The sequence below is a fragment of the Cygnus olor genome, chromosome 2 (genome assembly GCF_009769625.2).
Source record: "Cygnus olor isolate bCygOlo1 chromosome 2, bCygOlo1.pri.v2, whole genome shotgun sequence".
Classification (NCBI taxonomy): Eukaryota; Metazoa; Chordata; class Aves; order Anseriformes; family Anatidae; genus Cygnus; species Cygnus olor.
In genome coordinates, this window is record NC_049170.1 from 24,258,955 (window position 1) to 24,279,277 (window position 20,323).

Consider the following 20,323-nt stretch of genomic DNA (forward strand, 5'->3'; position numbering starts at 1 on the left):
ATGTCTAATTAGATATTTTCTGAATTTGATCATCACACTGAGCCTTTCATATAAATAAATATTTAGCAATTGAGAGTTGCTTTCCTTCATAAAAATTAATTCCTTGAAATAAGCATCAAAAACATGAGCATCATACCAGTACTGTCTACTGATTTTTCTTTGCTGAAGTGTTCCCAAGCTTAGCACTTGCTAGAGTTATGAACTAAGTCTCAACTCCAGCCAGCGGTAAAAATCTGTGTTAAATAAACAGATTGAAATCAGAGTGGCAGATTTTATGTTAATTGAATCTTTTAAATGTGTTATATTTAGAACATTTATTGCATCTAAATATAACTGAAGAACTTGTGAAAATAGTGTTATTGTACTCTTTTGTCTTCTGTGTGGCATCATCAGCATTATCCCCAGTAAAGCCCATTAAGTCATCAGTTACTTTATATTCATCACTATTATTTGTTCTTAATGATGCATTAAAGCACTAAATCATTTATAATCTTCTATGCTTTCTCATAAATGGTCATTTTTATCAATGTATTTATTTTGATAATACAGATATGAGCTGTTTTAGAAAAGGCTGAATGACACATTATATTAGAATTTTTTGTAACATCTGGCTCATTTGTATTTTTTATAATATACAGACTTTTACCATATGCCACATAAAAGTATTCGGACTCATTTTTCTTTTGCCTACATTGCATGTAAAATCTGAAATGTATTAGAAGAGATTATATAACATTAAAACACTGAATTTCCATAAATTTGAAAACTATCCACCAGCTGCTGGTGATTTAGAGTAATGTTGCTTTGTGTGATCGTTAGAGAGGGGCTTCAGGACTTCTGTCCTTCTCCTGGAGATTTTTAGATAAGCGAGAAAGAGAAGTGCTAGTTTCAGAAGGAGGAAGGCTTGTAAGTTAGAAAATAGGAACTTTATAATCAGTGTTGTCCTTAGTAGAAATTAATGGGACAGCTAACAGGATGGACAGAAGATAAGTGGAATCCTTGGCCATGTTAAGTGTGTTGTTTTGAGATGACGTGGAGTTGTTTACTTCGGGCAAGTGAGCACGAGAGGTGGTTTAATGAATCCTTGGTGTGGAAAGGTGCAGCAGCATTGACTTTTCCCTGTCTAAAATGCTCTCTGCCTACCAGTTTTCTTCTTATATTTGGAAAATAATAAAAATGCTGAGCATGCTTTGAAAGTTGTGGAAGACAAATGTGAAGTAATATCTGGGGGGAGTTCTGCTAACCTAATCGCTACTGAAGTCCCAAAGTCAAATTCTGATGGCTTGCAGAAGTAGTTTTCTCTGTGTCTCTTTTTTTCAGTGTTGTTTCTAAGGAAATTCTAAGGAAGTTGCCACATTATTTTGGCAAATCATTACAACATTCAGGGCATAATTTCATGACATAGCTGACTTGATCCCTTGGTGAGCTGCTCCTCAAAGAGGTGGTCCCAGTTCTTGTATATCTTCTAGTGTTTTTCTCTTTTTAAAATAAAAAAAATGCATTTTTCATTTTTTTAAATATGATTTTTTTTTTTGAAGGTTCAGTCTTCTCCTTTTTAAGCTCCCCAACTGTCTTGCTGTAGGGTCAGGAAAGAACGAGAGCTGATACAAGACAGCAGCAGGAGTGTGTGGCAGGGATTTAGCAAGAGGAAAGCTTTCCCCAGAGGTAACCATTAGCTCTTCTCTGCAGTATCATCTAACTGCATCCTGAGATTACATAAGTGGGAGAATAGCTAAAGGATGTGAATATACACACCTATCTCTTTTAATTGATGATACTTTGTCAATTCTCGTATCTCCAGATGTCCTCTTAAAAATTGTCCTGTTTATAGAAAATGAGCTGAAGAAAAAAAAAGTTTTAATGACTGAATAGTAAATAAGAATAAGAATAAGGGATGCTTTTTTTTTTTTTTTTTTTTTTTTTCCTGGAAGATGTAGATTGGTATTTTGGATATAAAAAATACCAAAAGGGAGAAAGCAATCCCAGAACAACACTGCTTAAGATTAGCTCAGTCATTTTAATATTGTTAAAAGTTGCCATAATACCTGTCAAGATGATGGTAGGTAACAATGACAAAGTGGCAGCGATAACTAAACAGCACAGCCCACCTACCATGTTTAAGAGCACTGTGTAATTGTGAATCCATCAAAGCGAGTTCCATACTATTGCTGTTTGTGTTATGTATTACTATTAATAAATCAAAGAAATGGAGAAGTTCGGATTAAAAAGAAGATAATCTGCACAAAAATAGGTGTTACTTTTTAGTCTCTCTGGCAAGAGAGTCTACATCCACGTTCCTTAGTACCTCAGTGATCTGCTTTTTCCATTTTCTTCTGCATTGCCTTTGCTGAATAGAGATCCATCCTATGCTTGATCTGCAGAATGAGCTTGCTTTTCTTATTTAAATTCCTCCTGCACAGTTATTTCATCTATTGTAAAATAATCAAATTATCTAGGTGTCTAACTTATTTATATGCATGTGATAGGTGGGGAGGTGTATTGACGGAGGAATTGAAAACTGCACGTGTATATGAACCATGTCTGTCATCAATCTTTCTACTTCTGCCTTTATTATGGTTTACTCTTCTGTCTGTGTATGACATACGAAGTTACATGGGGCAAGAGGTATCTTTTTCTGATAATCACAAGGAGAAATCCAGATAATGTGGTAGGGCTAAGCTGATAATTATCTTTCAACAATGACTAGTGGCTTGAGACTTGAGCTGATGCCAGTATTTTGAATAGTTGGAAGGTGACAAGTAAAGTGTCTTTTGATAATCAGGGTTTCTGAAGTTGTTCAGAATCGTTGTGCAATGCACTGTATAGGTCTAATGAGAATCTGGCAATAGTAAAAGTTAATCAGAAGAAATAATACGGTAGCTGTCATGTCACTGAAGTCATATAACTGCAAAAATTAGAAGCTCGACGGAGGAGATGAATTCAGAGCTGGTGGGTGTCCATGTCGTCTTGCTTAGAAAAACGAATACATCTTCTAGGGTCCAGTGCAATAGGAAATTGCTTCCATGACTGCAGGAGCGTGAAAGCTCCAATGCTTCCTTGGGTCTTGTGCCTGTAAAAGCCAGTTTTGCTTTTGGAGAACAAAATCAAAATATTCATAGTATTTATTTGGAAACTTTTTGGTAACTTACCCTCACAATTGCTTGTCATATCTTGGGAGTCTATTAAAGCTTCAGAGGTATGAGTTCCTTCCTGAGGATTTTTAAATCTGATTCAGTTTTTGTGAGATTTAATTTGGCTAAAGTGGACCAACTGGAGTTTTAAGGCCTTGAATGGGATTAATGCGTAGTGAAATTTTGAATTCCAGAAGTGAAATCAGCCAAAGAGATTTGAGAATAAAGTGACTTCTGTTGTGAAGTTTTGTCCCTTGGAGCACCAAATATTTTTAAGGGTATAAAAGAGATTCTTTATAATCTAAAATTAGTCTGGGTCATGCAGTCAAGAATGTACCTCAGGAACAATTGTGCCCTGAAGGGAAATGACCTAGAATGACCTAAAAAATATTTCCCATCTCAAACTTCCACAGCTTTTGGAGGGTAATAATTATGGGTGTGATGCAGCGGGAAGAAGACAATCAGTATAACTATGGATTTACTGCAAGTTGAATGATTGATTAAAATCATATGCCTTTTTGTTTGAGGGATTTGATCAAATACAGGACAGATGCATTAAAACCAGATTCCGCAATGTGATACTTCTTAACAAAGCTTCAGTTTAGTGCTGTGATAGAAAGGAAACAGACTGACTCACAGAAAACTGAGATCATTTCTTGAATTACATATGGGTGTGAAAATATAAAGTTGACATTATGGAAGCTATGAAGTGTTTCTTACAGTGCTATAAATGAATCATTGGTATTGACAGGAAGAAATTGAATAAGTACATGATGGGAAACAAGTTTTATTAGGAGAAATACTGTTCCTGCTTTAATTTTGTTTTTTATTTTTCCTTCCCTTCCCCTTTTCCCTTTCAGGGTAAATGGAAAGCTGGTGGCACTGAAGGTGATTAGATTACAAGAAGAGGAAGGAACCCCATTTACAGCTATCAGGGAAGGTATGCACAGACATTTAATGAGTATACTATTATTATTATTCTTTTTTGTAATTATGTTGCACTTCTTATTTCAGTGCAATGCTGTAGTGAATAGCTTGAGAATTCAAATTATATGATTGTGTTCTCTGTAGGAAGAAACTGGTTCTTCAAAAACAAAGACTAGTGTCGGAGTTGTTAAATAATGCAGCTCTGCCTCTGCTTTGGCTTGTGTGATTTACTGTGTTTATGAGTACTTAAGAGCTCACTCATGTTTAAGGTGGGTGTGAGAAGTCCCGCTGGAAGGTGAAGGAACTGTGTAAGTAGTGCTTCTTGCCTGGGGGCAGCACCTTAAAATGAAGGTAGATGTAAATTGTCATATACCTGCGGCATGAAGAGAAGAAAAGCTTTTCTTGATGAACGCAATCAGAAGATCAGGGCACACAAAATAAAACCATCATAAAAGCTGTGTAGCGTTTGGACTAGCTTTAGTTTGTTTTCCCTTCCCCATGGGTTTGGGAATAACTCTTCTCTAGCTCACTCTGAGATGTCTGTCATGCTTTCTGCTCTGCTCCCTTTATCCTTCCTTGTCAGCCTCTTTCATGCTCCCTGGTGACAGCTGCTTTCTCTGAGCCAGGAGGTCTCAAGCTCCTTTGCAGAAATTGTTCTGTGTGCCTTCTCTGTGTGAGCCTCCCCTGTAGGATGACACTAAAAATGAGCTTTGGTAGAGAAATAGTAAATAAATTGCCATCACAGAGCTGACTCAAACTCAGCTAAAATTGATAGTGAACTGAAGAGCTGAGACTGTTGTGGCTTTTGAGATGTCATTTAAAATAGTGTTGACTGTCTCAGCATCATTCCCAAAGCAGGAAGAGCCAGTGACATCCCAGAATCTCAGCTTCCATAGGGTCCAAAGAGCTGATCCTGTGTGTGAAGGGTGTGGTTTCATGGGCATGTCAGCCAAAGTCCCAGCAGCTGCAGCCCTGTTATCCCTTGCTCCTGCCCTCAGGCACATTTCGCACCGTCTGCACGCCAGCAGCAGTGTTCCCGTCTGCTTGTGCAGTGAGCCAGCCTGGCACTGGACTGGGAAAACATCTTGGTTTAGTGGGACTGACATCCCAAAGTTAGAAGCTTGTAAAATACTGTGGATTACCTTCTTGAGATTTAGCTACATTTTACATTTTAAAGGCAGTTTCTTCACAATGGAAGAAAAACCGTGGGTGGCCAAAATATAAAGGAATTTCGTCAGTTTTTGTGTGCTGCTTTGTTTGAATCATAATTATTGAATGATCTGACACATTTATTCATAATGGTATACATTTTATCTGAGTTGCCTGTTTCTGCAGCTGTGCCATGATAACGAGGTGTGTAAGGGGTTATGAGCACAGCTTTCAATATTTGCAATGCCGAGTTCAAGGCATACCAGCCTGTGTTTCAAATATGTTTATTATTCTCCAGTTTTTAGTTTACAGGGTACTGACTTAATAAGAAAATAGTATGTACAGTTTTCTTGTGCCTGTTTAGTGACACTTAAAAGGTTTTTTAATGTGAGCTTGGTCTAGATGAAAGATCATAGCGACATAACTGTCAAATACAGAATAATGCTTTTTCCTTTACACTTTGTTGTATCAGCTCTGTATAAATAAGTATTCTTTAGGAGCAAGAATAGAAAATTTCTCGTTGATTTTTTTAATTATAGAAGCCCACTTGCATGAAAATATTTTTCACACTGTCTTTGGAGAAGTTTTCCTTTTAGCTGTGAGTTCAGCACCATGGTTATTGCTGGTTAAAATTCTTGTACTTGGTATTAATAAAACAAAGCTCTTGTCTAGCAAAGCTCATAAGGGTATTAATTCATATATATTTTCTTAAGTATGCAGTATCTGAATGATTTTGAGAGGACTATATGCATGTTTTGTATTTCTAAGTATTCATCTAGGCTGGGACTAGATACAAAGACTATTATGCTAATGTGAGTTTCTTCTGGACTTTTGAAGACTTTTGGTTAGGAGGAGTCAAATCAGGTTACAGGTAGATTCTTTGGTGTTTTAGTTGTGTGTAAAAGTACTCCTGTCTTCTGGGTAGTGGAACTTCGTTTGGATCTGTGAGAGCTGTTAGAAGAAATACAGTCCTAGCTGTTGTATATATATCATGTAGAAGTGAGACATACCTGACATGTAAGTGAGAAGGGGAAAAATCTATATTTAGATTATTTTGGCTCTTGCTTTTCTTTACTTTGATTTTGTCCAAAGAAAATGTTAGGGCCTGAAAAGCAAGGAAGACTGATGGTAAATTGCAAATGTAACTTTTAGAAGGTAATTTTCACGGGGTGGTGCCAGACCTGTATTATTTGACAGTAATGCTGCAGCTGTGGGCTTAGCTAGTAGGACCTGAAGAAGCTGTTGCTTTCCCCTCTGCAGCATCCAATCCATCTCAAACGTGCAGTGTTCTATAGCACAGCAGTGGCTGATCTTAACAGCATAGGTGGGAAATGGAAAGGAAATGCTTCTATAAGCTCTCGAAGTTATCTGATAAGCTTGAGACTGAAAAGCAGTAAGAATGAGACACTGTATTAAGCAGATCTCTGTTGGCTGACTGAGGCCTCCTGCCTTATAATTTAGACTGGGACAATTAGAACAAGGGTAAATACCACTGAAGATGAGATCAACTTCTAATTTTGGTTATCTGAGTAGTAGTGTTGTCCTAATCAAAAAAATGCATGTATGGGTGGTATCGTGAGCCAGAGGTCTGTAGGAGGGCGTTTCTTTCCAAAGTCTTTCATAATGGAGGAGCCAGGCAGGTTTTGACTTTGACTTATTCCTTATTTTCTAATTTTCCATTAGTGCAAGGCAAATTCAGGCAGAAGTCTGGTTGTTTGTAAATTGGAACAACTGTAAATTAACTGTTTAACATTTCTCATGGCTCCTTCTGTAAAGAAATGAGAGAAAATAGCATTCCTGCACTGTGTTCCTATTGGGGGTGTTCTGTGATGTTAATTAGGGGAAAGTTACAGGCTGAAATCTTAAGCAGTGGTCATGCTGAGGGAATTTTGTAGCTGTCTGTGCAGAGGGAAGCGTATTGTTACTCTTCTGACAGCAGCAGAATGAGGCTCAAAGAAAACCAAAGCTACATAGAAAAAAAGATCAATTTAAGAGAAACGGGAAGATGTAGAATTTAAATATGGATTATGTGACTGTGGAAAAAGGCACTAACTTGGCTGAAACAACAACAAAAAAATACAATAAAAAGTAAAAGAAACAAAAGAAAAGCCAAAACATACAAACAAACAAAAAACCTCAATCCACCAACAGTAAAGCAGCATAAGAAAAATCATAATTAACCTTGATGATTGGATGAGGTTTAGCTGAAACTTCAGTGAAAGCTTCTGCTTATAAAGTAATTCTGCTTTTTCAGCAGATGTGGTTTTGCATCTTCCACCATTTATCAAAGTTTGAATGAAAGGAGGTAAATGTGGCTTATCTGTGAGTGCCGCTCAGCTCTCTTGAATATGTAGGATGAAATTCAGAGGCAGCCTTTGCTAAACATTCCTTCAGCCTGGTCTAAGTCAGTTGCACCAACATAGGCTTTCATTTAGTGGCATGCAGTTTACAGAATGTTTCACTCTGAATTTAACTCAGTCTGGGGAAATCTAATTTACTTTTGAAAAGCCTGAAACTAAAAAGAAAAAGATAATAATCAAAGGCATCTGATTGGATGTATGTATATGACTGAGATAACCTATGTTATTTTCTGGACGTGGTGCAGGCTTAGTTCCTGTTTGTACACCAGTATATTACAGTAAGGATACTAAATGTGTTGCAACTGTGATATTTGAGACAGTATGGAGTCTGGAAATCATTTATACACTATTTTCTCATGCTACTGAATACAGATTAGCAAATGATTGGTTTTCTGTGTTAAGTGTATTCTTTTGCTGTATTACTAGTTTAACCTTTTACTGTAGCTATCATTATCAGCTGTTCAGAGATGTCTCAGTAGCAGAGTTAAAATGTGATTAAATCCACTGCAGCCAGCAGAAAAGTTCACTGACCTAAACTTTATCTCAGATATTTCATTCCCTTAATTTCCTGTAATATCATACTTTCATTTAGGCTAAATACTGAACTGTGTGGTAGGTTATAAATCTGGACGCAGCTTGATTTGCTATTCCATAGTTATCATCTTTGAATTCTGAATAATAACATTCTTTTTAGCCAGTATGACAAAGAGTCGACTTTTTAGGTATTTAGACAAACATGCCTTGGTTTTATTGCTACATTGCTTGTAAGGTTACTTGGGCAGTAAAATTATTTGTTCCTCATTCTAATCATGAAAGCTGTTTTTTAATTTTTGTTCCCTCCCCCCTCCCCCGAAAATATTGTTGCTCCTTTGCTCTGCTTAATTTGTTTTACTGTTATTAATAAAACTCTATTCTAGTGGTGTAATATGTAGTTATGTTTTATTTCTGATAAGCCTGGATGAAGTTTTGAAGCATCATGTAAAACAGGTATCTTTTGAAGGCATTTTTGTGCTTTGCTATTTAAATGTCTTGATTAGGCAACTTTTAGTCTATTTTTCTCATTTTATTATTATTTTTGTTTACATCTTTTAATTAATATTTATTTGTATTTTACATTTAAAAGTGTTCGGGTCGGAGACTGTCTCTATGTCTTTGGTTTGACAGCTGTCCAGATAATAATTTTCCATCTAATCCAGTATCAAAGCCTGTTACCTTAATGCCACATGTGGATAGCAGTGTGAAAATTAGCACACAAATGCTTTGGGAGCAGCCACCTGTCTTGCATTATGCAATTAAAAAGAACACAGGATTTGCTTTAAAAATTTCTTAAATTTTTGTAGAGAAGGTCAGTGTGTGTACTGAATAAGTTTGTTATGTGTGGGAGGAAACTTAATGCATTTGATTGCTGGCGTAGAGCAGGTGTGGAGATTCTTCATTCTTGGCCACGAAACATCTTCAGAGTTTCAGGCCTCTTCCACCCTTACCTCTGTGTTGTACGAGGGAAGAGACAGGAGTCAGCTGCACTGCTGGTACTGAAACACTGCTGAGGAGGGCCGTTCTTATACAAGAGCAAAATGTGAGTTAAGCCTCCAGCCCTCTGAAGATCTTCTTGCTGTCTTCCCTTCTGTGCTCTACACCTTTTTTTACCTGTCCTCTTCACAGTAAACCTGTTTGGGAATTGTTGACATACGCCAAATGTTTCAACAGTGGCCATGTTACAATTTTAAATTGGAAAGTATACAGTATGAAGTTTTTCTTTGGAACAAATACAAATCTACATTTTTGCATGCTATATGTGAAATCTCACTTCATCCTTAGAAAAGAGAATAAAGGCGCACAGTTATCGTTCTTAGTAGAAGATCTAAAAGACCCTCGTCCCTTATAAGGGGCCCCCCAAACAGCCCCCTCCTGAACAAAAAATGAAAACCTAAAGGGTCTTCAAGAAAGAAATCCAAGTCCCCCTTTATGCCCCAGACCGGACAGACTTCCTGAATTTGGGACCTTTTCTGAGGCCTCCTGATCTGAAGCTGGCTGTCTGGAGGGTATAAATCTTCACAGAACTTTTATCTGCAGAAAATTGATGCAGAGTAACTGCTAAGAGAAAATTACAGGGAAGATCTGCAATTTGCCAAGAGAGACTTGTTAATGTAAGTGACTGTGAGATTTATTACACAGTATTCCTCATAGGTGCACAATGGTAAGTACTGCTTTGTAGCAACAATACTGCAAGTGAGGTAAAGCATCCATGTTTTTAGATTATCCAAGAGAAATAGCATGGTCTGTACCCATGCCATTTAAGGAAGTGCACCAGAAAATTATATTTCTCCTCAGTAGACATTTATTCTTGTGACCTCATATTGAAATATTACCTGAAAACAGTAGGTGAGTTATTGCACACATCCCAGTTCAGTGATTTTGGACTGATATGTAGCATAATAATCTTTACAAATTTAAGTCAACAAGTAACCTCATGGCACTAGTTAGATGACTGATGGTGATAAGCCATTCATTGTATGAGAGTAGGTCTGGAAGGTTATATGCTTTAGGACAAGGGCACAGTGAAACAATATCTGTGTATTTTTAGGGGGTCATTGGTCAAGCTACTGCTAGGAGGTAGACATGAGTATTGGAATTGGAATCCGTTTTTTGTCTGCCAGTAAAGAATAAATTTTTTTTTGTTAGATCATCCTCATAAAAAAAACACAACCCAACCCCCAAAAAAACACAAACAACAACAACAAAAAAACCTGTTCTTTCTTCTCTGTACTAATTCTTTGCTTTTAATTTATTTTTATTAAGTAAACTTGACAGCTGCTTCCTTTTGAGTGATAGGAGTTTGAAGGACTTTCAGATTTCCTTCATGAAGTCCAGTCAAGAAATTTCAATTTCTGTAACTGAAATGCCTTAAAGCTTCATCTATGTCTGGCTCAGCAAGCCTCAGGGAACTTTATGAAATTATGTTTAAGATTACGGAGATGTAACTATTCTAAGCATTCACGTCACATGAGTTATGATGGGATTTTTGCATCTCTGTTTTTAGAGTCTGAGGATAAATTCGGTCTCCCTAGACGCTGTATTGATTTGGAGTTCTGAAGTAAAAAAAAAAAAAAAAAAAAAAGGACAGTAGCTTGGCTGTAGCTCAGGGAACTTTTTCATTGCCTACAGAGTTGGCAAAGCTGGTGTCTACTGCAGGCTAAATAGCTAGAGCTCAATTAGCTGTAAAGTCCCCGCAAAGCCATTGCAGCTTGTAGTCATAACAGCTTTGATTTTCTTTGTTGTTAAAAATAAAATGCACAAGCCAAAAACCTCTGGGACACGTTGTCACTGGATATTTAAGGTCAAGAAGTATTCAGAGGGAAAAAAACTACAGAAATTATAATTATTCTGTCTGGTCTCTGAGTGTTATGGACATCCTGCAGCCTTACCTACAGTTTGTACTGCATCAAATAGGAATACAAGATTTCCAAATAAAGATGATCAGGGCTTCAAAAATGACAGTCCATTTGGAAAAGGATGTTCCTGGGTTCCTTCTCATGGGAATGGAGTCAGATTTTAAAATTCCCAAGACTTTTGGATAGTACTTATTAATAAATACTCTTTCAGTGTTGTAGGGAAGTGGATATGTATTCTTTCTTACTGAACCTTGATAAAAGAAAAGTGACCTTTAATTTTTGAGCTTTTATGACTGGACAGTTTTTTAATAGCTCAATTTTTTTACCATGCTTCATTTGTGCTTTTTTCTGCATGTGAGTTTGTGTGTATTTGCTTAGTTGTGAGAGAAACATGTTGGATCCTCTGCTATGTGGGGCTATGAGGCAGCAAGAGCATTCATCTTGATTCCACTTTCCTCCCTGCTGTTCTCCCTAGCCCTGACTTGCTGCTATTTTTTTTTCCTGATAATATTCATTTCGTTTTCTTAAAAAGCAGTTGGACTGACTGGTTTAAACAGGTGAAGTGAACTTCTGCTCATCTCAGACGAATGTGGGAGAGCTGTTAGTTGGCCAGTCCCATTCAGATACAGTGCGAGTGGTTACAGTGATGCTGTTTTGTATGGCATTTCAGCGTGTTCAAATTGTGCTGTGTTCCTTACACCTTTCTGGTGTACTGAATGAAGGCTACTGTCGGTAGGGTGCTCAGAATTGGTAGAGATTGAATAAGTCTGTCCTACTTCTTTCTTTGTTCCTTGCTATTCATTGGCTGAACGTAACCTTTCCTTTTTTCCTTTTTTTTTTTTTTTTTCTTTTACCCTGTAACATGTTAGTGTCTCACAATTATGAATCCTTCAGGAGAGTTGGAATTACATAAATGCAATATAAATCATGATGTTTCCCTTTGGGAATCATGATATAAATTTTAAACTCTTTTATGAAATCCCATCATGTGGGAAAACTGTCATGCTTTTCTGAAAAGTGCAAATGAAAATTCCAAATTATCCAGCTGCCACAGAGTAGTCGTGTGTCCCCCCCATATTTTAGCTGTAGCCTGCTGAGGCTGAGTACAGATGTATCAGTTGCATCTTCATTCTGTACTTTTGAAGTATGAGCTGTGACCTTCTTCTGCCTTTTTTCCGTGGGCACAGTTCAAGAAAGAAAAGAACGTGCTAACACTTTAAGGAAAGATGATTATTATTTTTGATACCATAGTTTCACCATTTGGATTCCTAATGCCTGTTGTCAGTTTAATGGTAGACCTTTTGGACTCTGCCCTACTTCCATTCAAGAAGATGTCTGTGCATCATCAGTATTCACGTGGAACATGATGGATAAGGGCTCTTCTGCTAATTCCAGCACTAGAAGGTTCAGGGATGCCATTGAATATCTGCCTAACCCTCCTCAGAAAGGCCATCTGCCTGCAGTGCTGGCTTCACTTGAGCTTCAGGGTTCTCTGCCTTGACCCAGCTGGGGTGTTCTGCTTTGAGCAAAAGTTTCTTCTGCACAGAAAGTCAATTTCTTCTCTTCCCATTTTTATGCATGATTCAGAACTGTTGCCTTACAGATTTGCCTGGTCTTCTTCTCTTATATGACAGAAAGGGTAGAAAAAGGTGACAAATACAGAACATGGCAGATAAATGGAGAGGGGCAATCCTTTCTTTATATACAACTAACTCTAGCACATAACTGTAAATCACACAGAACCCTTGTGCAGCCCTCATGGCTTTCTTGTTTAAGTGGAAGTTGGTGAGGGTCGGTCTTTTTACGTTATATGCAAATTTACCCTCTTTTTATAGCATACGATACCACCATAAAATGTAGAGCACAAGTTAATCCTGCTCAGAGTATTAGCTTTTACCCTGTGACTTGGAGTGATTTGAACAGGGGATACAAATACTAGCTGGTTGTTAATGTGAATGGAGATGATAGCAAGTGATGAAATCCCTGCTTGAATTGGTTAGAGACCCTCAGGGAGATGCCTTCCAAGTGCCAATACCTTCCACGGTCACCTAGTGAAATAGGACTGTGATACCAGCTGGTGTTGAGGCAAAGAAATGTCTCCTAAAAGTAGCCAGTTCCTCAGCCTGTTTTTCCTTTGTTGACTTTTTATGAAAGGAATAATCACAGCAGCAGTGCTGTTTAGCCTTGTGATTAAAGTAACTTTAAATCTGTGCAAGACGTTTGTCTTTGTTAAGATCTTTGAGTGTTTTGTGTGTATTTTTCTGCTGCCGTGTCCTGAATTTCAGAAGTATCAGAGCAAGATGGCAATTCAGCATTCGAACCGGTGCAGTTAGTCTTATTTTTCTCCTTAGTCATTTGTGAATATTAAACTAGTAGGTGCCTATTGTATCTCAGCAGAAGTGTTTTCAAGTTTGGGCAAATGAAAAATATGGATATGAGAAGGTTGTGTAGTTTCCTGGTGTGTTAAACCTCTCCCCCAGGAGAAATACATCACTACATGTATGGATAGGAATGTGGGTGCATATACGTGCATGTGTGTCTCTTGTATGTCTTTAAGAGCTGACATAGTAAGCTGATTAACACCATTCACCAAACAACCAAATCCTTTGTGAAGAGCTGTGTGCTGGTTTTGATCAATGCATTGAATGTTTAAGGTGAGTTAGATGTGTATCCAAGTCTAGACAAACGCTTCCAATGAAAGACGTCCATTTCCATCAGAAAGTTGTGTTTAAGACAAGTGGCTACTGACCACAGTCTTCATTCATGAAGTCATCATCAGAACAGTTTTGTTTGTTTTTTTGTCACAGGAAGTTCGTGAATGAATTATCCTTGTTATTCTGACATGAGTAATTTATTCAGAAATTATGAAACAGTCCTGGTTCTTTAGCCATGAGATTAACAATGAAGACACGAACTTCTGAATCAACAGTCGTACCTTTCTTTTCAACGCTTTTGTCTCCATCCTTAGCACAATAACTATTTGTTTTTTCTTTTAAGAAAAACCTAAGTAGTTTATTGCAAATTTCTAACTTCTTTATAAACAGCTGCTAAAATTAAGCACCATTATCAGTCCCTTTCAAGACGTAAGATACTATTTTGTCTTAATATCTATATAAATCACTCGCTATCGAAGGGTGAAGGATACTTATTATTAAATGATGGGGTCATGCCTTCAGAAGAAGCTTGCTAACTGAGAAGACAGGAAGCCTGAAAGAGAGAGGATAAAACTGCTGCAGTATTTTTGCATTGCTGCCTTTTATTCCCTTATTTTCTGATAATTACTCAATTTTTCCTTAAACGTCATATATTCAGGGAAGTAAATGATTCCAGTAAGGTAAAATATTCCATTTAGATCACCATACTTTGCTTAAGACTGTAATCATGAATTGTTTATAAACTTTGAAATACTTTGGAAATATTTTCAGTAGCCTGGATCTTTGTACTGTCACAAGATACAACAGCAGCCACTATAGCGAATAAAAAACATACACTAACGCCTTTCTTATGGGAAGAAAAACATCAATTATAATCAAAACAATAGAGAAATGTTAGCAAATTGAAGTTATACAGGACAGAAAAAAGTCTTTTTCTACCTTGTTTTTGTTTTCCTCGTTTTTCAAAGGCTTCTCTTTTTTTTTCCCCCAGATGCTGTTGCTAGATGCTGTAGGCTCAGGTGGCTGGGTCAGGCCCTGCCTTAGGGAGATAGCACTGGTCTTTTTCCTCCCTTGTATTTTCCCATAAACTGAAGACTGTGTTGCAAACATCTTAGTTCCATTTTCCAGTTGTTGTTCTTGTGGGAGATTTATCATTCAGGAATTATATGGAGTTGAAATACGTGCTTCATAAAGGGATCTATACTTGCAGCAAGGGTGGAGTTACTGCTTTCAGGCTTTATAATCAATATGAAGAGAGCAGTATTACAAATTAGAAATTGACCTTCACTGTCGTCTTCAAAGCAATGAAAATGAATATCCACATTATTTTACTTGGGAATGTTCCTCCTGAATAAGCAATATTAAAACAAGAAGCTGATAATTTATCACATTTTTTTTCTGAGATAAAGGGGATCTGGATGGTTCAGAGACTGGTAATAGGATATCATGACCTTCCACCTCTGACCCATTTATTAAAATACAAGCCATGATAGTGGTGTCTAGAAGTTATCAGTGTGGGATATAGTCTACAGCTGTGGAATCTGTAACTGTGTAGTTTGTGAATTTTTAAGGTCTGGTCCACTTGGCACAAACTTCAACAGCTTCTCAGCTGCCAGCAGATTTAGCTGGAGCTAAGTGAAAATAGAAATGAGAATAAAATGAATGGAGGAAGCCTTGTAAATGAGGATATATTAGCTGAACTTGTATCAGTTCTGATCTGATACAGCTTGTTTGTCCTTCTTTGGTGGAGCTTGGTTCAGAGTTGCATTAATTGATGCAGAAGTGGTACTGACAAGTTTTCTTTGCCTGTTACTTTGGGATGTTAGGAAGGGGTTAATATGAATAGAGCTGATGTGGATTTTGCCTTGAAAAGATGCTCAAAACTTGCACTGTCAATGTGAGATAACTTTATGCATGTAGCTTTTTTTTTTGCTCAGAACCTCCCAGGGAAGGTTCCTAACACCCTTTTCCATCTATTAAACTGTCTATTAGATTTAAACCGGGAGTTAGGTTTGTAAAGCCCATCTTAGCTGTACAGGTCAGGTAATTAAATATCCTTGGGCTTTATTTAGTCTCATTTATCAATTGTTTTTTCCCTGAGCAGAAACAATCAAGAAGGTCACAAGGGTGGCAGGAATGGTGTACCTCCACGCTGGTTGCACAGACAGGGTGATAACAGGGCTGGTATGGCTGGCTTCCATCTGGAAACATACTCCCTTCCCTCATATCTCCTAAAATTTGAGAGGACAAAGTAACCCAAGTTACTTTGATAACAACAGTCTGAAAAAATAAATAAATTGCACTTTCAAAGTAAAAGGAAAAATCATTAGGTCAATGTTGAAGTTATAGTTTGGATGCAGTTAAAATGGACCACCTTTTACGCGGTCCAAATATTTCTGAACTTTTATAACTAGAGACAAAATGATCTACAGTACTTCTTACACATTTCACCCTCAAACAGCAAGGTAAAGCACTCACACACTCACTTTCTTTCCCTCTGTCTTTGGAATCCAGGAGCGCTACACTTGCTCTTTTGTGTGCTGTGGAGTCTAAAAATGTTTTTAATACAAGAATGTTTTCATAAGAACATGCACTGGATTGTGGGAGGGTTTTATTAAAAAACATGAAAACACAAACCCTGAACGTTTGGCACATTAAACGCCGGACAAGATAAAATCTCTCTTTTGTTATTTTGGTTTGGCTTTTCACAGCATAGCAGTGCCACGTTGCTGCCATTAGGAAACTGTCAGTTACTGAAGGGACGTGTAACTTAATGCAAACCCAGCAGGTCGTAGACCCATTAACAAAATCTTGTTAAGAACTTTCACACTTTTCCAGGTTACTTTATCTCAATGTACTTGTGATCCTACAAGATATTTTTCAATTTGCAATTCTGTGTTTGTCAGAAAGTCTTGGTTATAAAACTGACATGGTTGAAATGCTGGCTTTGCATCAAGACTTCTAGCAAAATTAACATCTGAATCACTTGAGGCCCTATTCACAAAGCAGAGGACTATTTGCATAATCAAAAATGAATTATTTTGCTTGTCAGTGGAGAAACTAAGGCTTGTAGCAGCAGTTCACAAGTAAAATTCAAGTGATAGGTATTGATGTGTGTCTGTATGCCACTGTCTCTCAGCCTTCCTTGCACAAATAAGCACATATCTGTATAAATGCCAAAGAAAAGATTTTGGAGCAATGCATATTCTCTATTCAAAGTCTGATTAAACAGGCTTTGGTCAAGGTATTAGATTAGCTGTGGGATTAGATGGACTTCCCATTCTACCAAACATGGACAGGGCACTTTTATGCCTGGCTTGTTGCAAGAGGATAGATGTCTTTCTAAAAATATGCTCAGTAAAAATTTATGAGCTTGAAAATTGCTCCTTCTATTGAGGAGGTCAAACTAAATAACCTGTAAGAGTATATGCCTGTGGATAATGGGTTTGCGACTTTCTTAACACCTTTCTGGCAGATTTCTGGCCGGTGGTCCAAGAGGTTTATGAGTTGTATTAATAACCTTCCCATCTCCCCATGAGCCTGCGCATTTATGTCCTCCATCCTTTTCTGTGGCTGTGGACAGAAATTAGAATGTCACATTCAACTAATTCATTTCTCTGAATGCAAATAAGTCCCAGTCAGAGTTCCAGAGTGTGAAGCAACTTCTAACCTCTTTGAGGTAGTAGGAAACCTCCGGACCTTAAAAAAACAAACAAAAAATTCCCTCCCTCCCTCCCTTCCTTTCTCTAGAACAAACTTCTGTTTCTGGTAAATCAAGTTCTTCCATGATGTTTAGATGTCCAACCTTTTAGTTCCACAAACAAATTTGAGATATAATTACTGCAACTTCAGATTATTTGACCTTAAAAAGGAGTAAGATGACATCCAGCCTTTGACTTGCTAATGGATGTCAACTAACTGAATTAAAAAAGTCATGAAGGCAATATATGAAGTGATATGCAACTTTTAACAAGTTTTGTGGCATTTTCAAGTCTTAATTGGCTTTCTTTTAGACAGATTGATTAAGACTATATATATATTTCTAGAGTAAAGGACTTGAAACTTCCATTATCATTGCTATTTAGCTCTAATTAAATTCATTTTTTAATTTATTTTTTATTTTTTTAGAAAATAAAGTTATTAAAAGCTTGAGGTCTAAACTAAAAAGAAAAAGAAAAAGAAAAAGAAAAAGTGAGGTTTGAGGTTTAAATTAAATGAATAACATCTTGGATAATAGATATGCTCCTAAAAAGATAAACTATAGTTTGAGCCTTCGGTATCACAATGTGAACTTTTATTCCTCCCCCTCATCCCCCCCCCCTCTTTTTTTTTTTTAAATTTGAAATTATACCCATGTAGTATTATACGTAGTATTCTCAGATGTATCTAGGAGATTGCCTTAATCTCTGGTTTTAGGATTTTAGGTTTCAAAATGTTTCTGATTCTAAGCGTAACATGGCTTGTCGTGAATAGGAGTTAGTTGTTTTCTGTACATTCCTCTAAAGCTGTCACCAAAAAGGTGTTGTTTTTTTTCTCCATGTTTCATATTTCATATGCCCAAGTTCTCTGCAGAGTATGCTGTTTTTATGGCTGACTGAAGTGCATAAAATTAAAGTAGTTCAGTTTCTCATTCATCTGTTTGATTACAGCAGCCATTAACCTTGTAAAAGCAGTGACAGAATTACAAATCAACATCTTTGAGAATTATGTAAACAAGTTTATAAGAGTTCCTTGAATTAAATGAAAGCCAAACTATACCAAAGAACAAGATTTTATTAACAGTACTTGTTAAAGCCTAACAAAATATTGAAAATAAGCCCTCAGATAATCACACACTTTCTCATGGCACTGACACCACCAGTTACTGTGATGTGTAGCACTCATTGTGAAGTTAAGGTTAAAGATACCTTCAAGGTATGGGTTCCCAGCTTAATTTCTTCTCAAATAGGTGGTGGTTCTTAACATTTTGCAGGTAGCTTATTGCAGTCACACAGAGCTTTGGGAAAGAAATGTGTTTTACTGCTTCAGACCAGGTTTGTTTATCTGTGGAGATCTTGTCTGTTTGTTTCGAATGTTATCGAGTTGTCACATATAAGCGTCCTAGCCAGCTGGGGGAGAGGCATTTTGATGGGCCTGCTGAAGTCTGTGATCTGTCATCACTGGGTTGCTGAGCTCTAATTAGATATAAATGAGAGGTGTTCCCATGTCTGTTCCATCAACTGATCTTTCCTTTTTCTGTTGGGGAATATTTTTTTCTGCTTTCAGGGGGCTGGTCCTACTTGAAATATTGAACCGAGGTGGGAATTTAGGAAGGATGTTTAGCATTGCAAGTGTTAGCACTTTGGCTGCCACTGTTTTAATGTGCATGTCTGAACTGGAATGTGCTCTTAGACTTTTGGATGTAATCAGTTCTTGATTTTTAGCCAAAACTTTCTGGCATGTGTTGGAAGAGGGCTTTGGTATTCCTCATTTAGTAAGTTCCTTCGGAGATGCAGTTTATTGTTAAGAAGTGCCTGAAGTAGCATACACACTAATTAGCCATGCTGATAAAGAAATTAATTAGCGTCTATTGGTACTTGTTTCTGTCCTAATTCCTGTGAATTTTTTTCAGATTAGACTGTGTTCCCTTGACAGAGAGACTTGGCCCTGAAAATTTGGTGGCTTTGTTGAAGTCATTCTTTGATTTACTCACAGGAGGTGATGAGCAGCAAATCACTAGCAAAGAGCTGCAAGGACTCAATAATACTGCTTGAGCTGTGTTTTCCTGCATATTAAGGTGTTCTCACTGTAGCTGTGTAGGCTAAGAATGTGTTTGACCTTGTGTGGTATCTCAAAATACTGTTCCAAATAAACTAGCTTCAAGAGCAAGCTTAAAGCAACATGTGCTCCAGAGGCTTCCAAAGTTTCAGAAACTGCTTCAAATATTCCTGGACCTTGGTCTTATATGCATAATATTTTACTTACACCAGAAACATTCAAATTCTGTTGTGCCATTGCACAGCATTGAGGAGCTTAGTGTCTGTGTTGAAAAGACTTTTGGGGCTCAGTTGGTGAAATGATAAGGGTCTTGTCTTTGACCATGCCATACTGATAAGTTTGTAAGGAGATGCTCAGGCCCAATATTGGCTATATATTGGTACCCTGGATGATCTAGTTCAATCTGTGTTTGGTCAAATTGAATTAGAAGCTAAAATTTCATTTCTTCCTCACTTGAGTTTTGTAAATAAAGAGGAGCTCATCAGTTATAGTTATGCCTATTGATTCAGTCACACAAGCTATTAGTATTTTATTTGCTTTAGTCCTTCTGACTGAAAACGGTGTTACAGAAGAATGCAGTGGTCTAAGCATATTGTAGTTCTTCTAGATTCAGCTGCTCACTAAGGTACACTACTTCCTTTCTGTTCTGCTTCTTCTTGGGGACAAAAACCTTCATGCCTCATGTTTTTGGTTAGCAGGTCACTTTTGCGTTCAGCCACAATAACAACTAAGAAAAATTAAGAGACTCATTAAAGAATTGTGTTTATCTCAGGAAACATGTACTCTGTGGGATGATGGACTGAGACCTAAACACTAGGTTTTTGGTTTGTTTTCTTCTCCTGAGTTTGTGGATGGAACTTCAGCCAGTTTCACAAGAGGACTTTTCAAGTGGCATATTTTGTTGCAGAAGTGTCAAAAAATCCACCCTCTTTTTTTTTTTTTTTTTTTTACTG

The 20,323-nt window shown here is 37.2% G+C and overlaps 1 protein-coding gene across 10 annotated transcripts in view; it reads left to right on the top strand.

The window, feature by feature from the left end:
* CDK14 (cyclin dependent kinase 14) overlaps positions 1–20,323 on the top strand; it is a 327,735-nt gene that overhangs the window by 104,318 nt on the left and 203,094 nt on the right. For all 10 annotated transcript variants that reach the window (XM_040545762.1, XM_040545765.1, XM_040545764.1 and 7 more), the window contains one exon: positions 3,992–4,071. In XM_040545762.1, the coding sequence (XP_040401696.1) occupies positions 3,992–4,071 (80 nt within the window). The remainder of the gene's footprint in view (positions 1–3,991; positions 4,072–20,323) is intronic.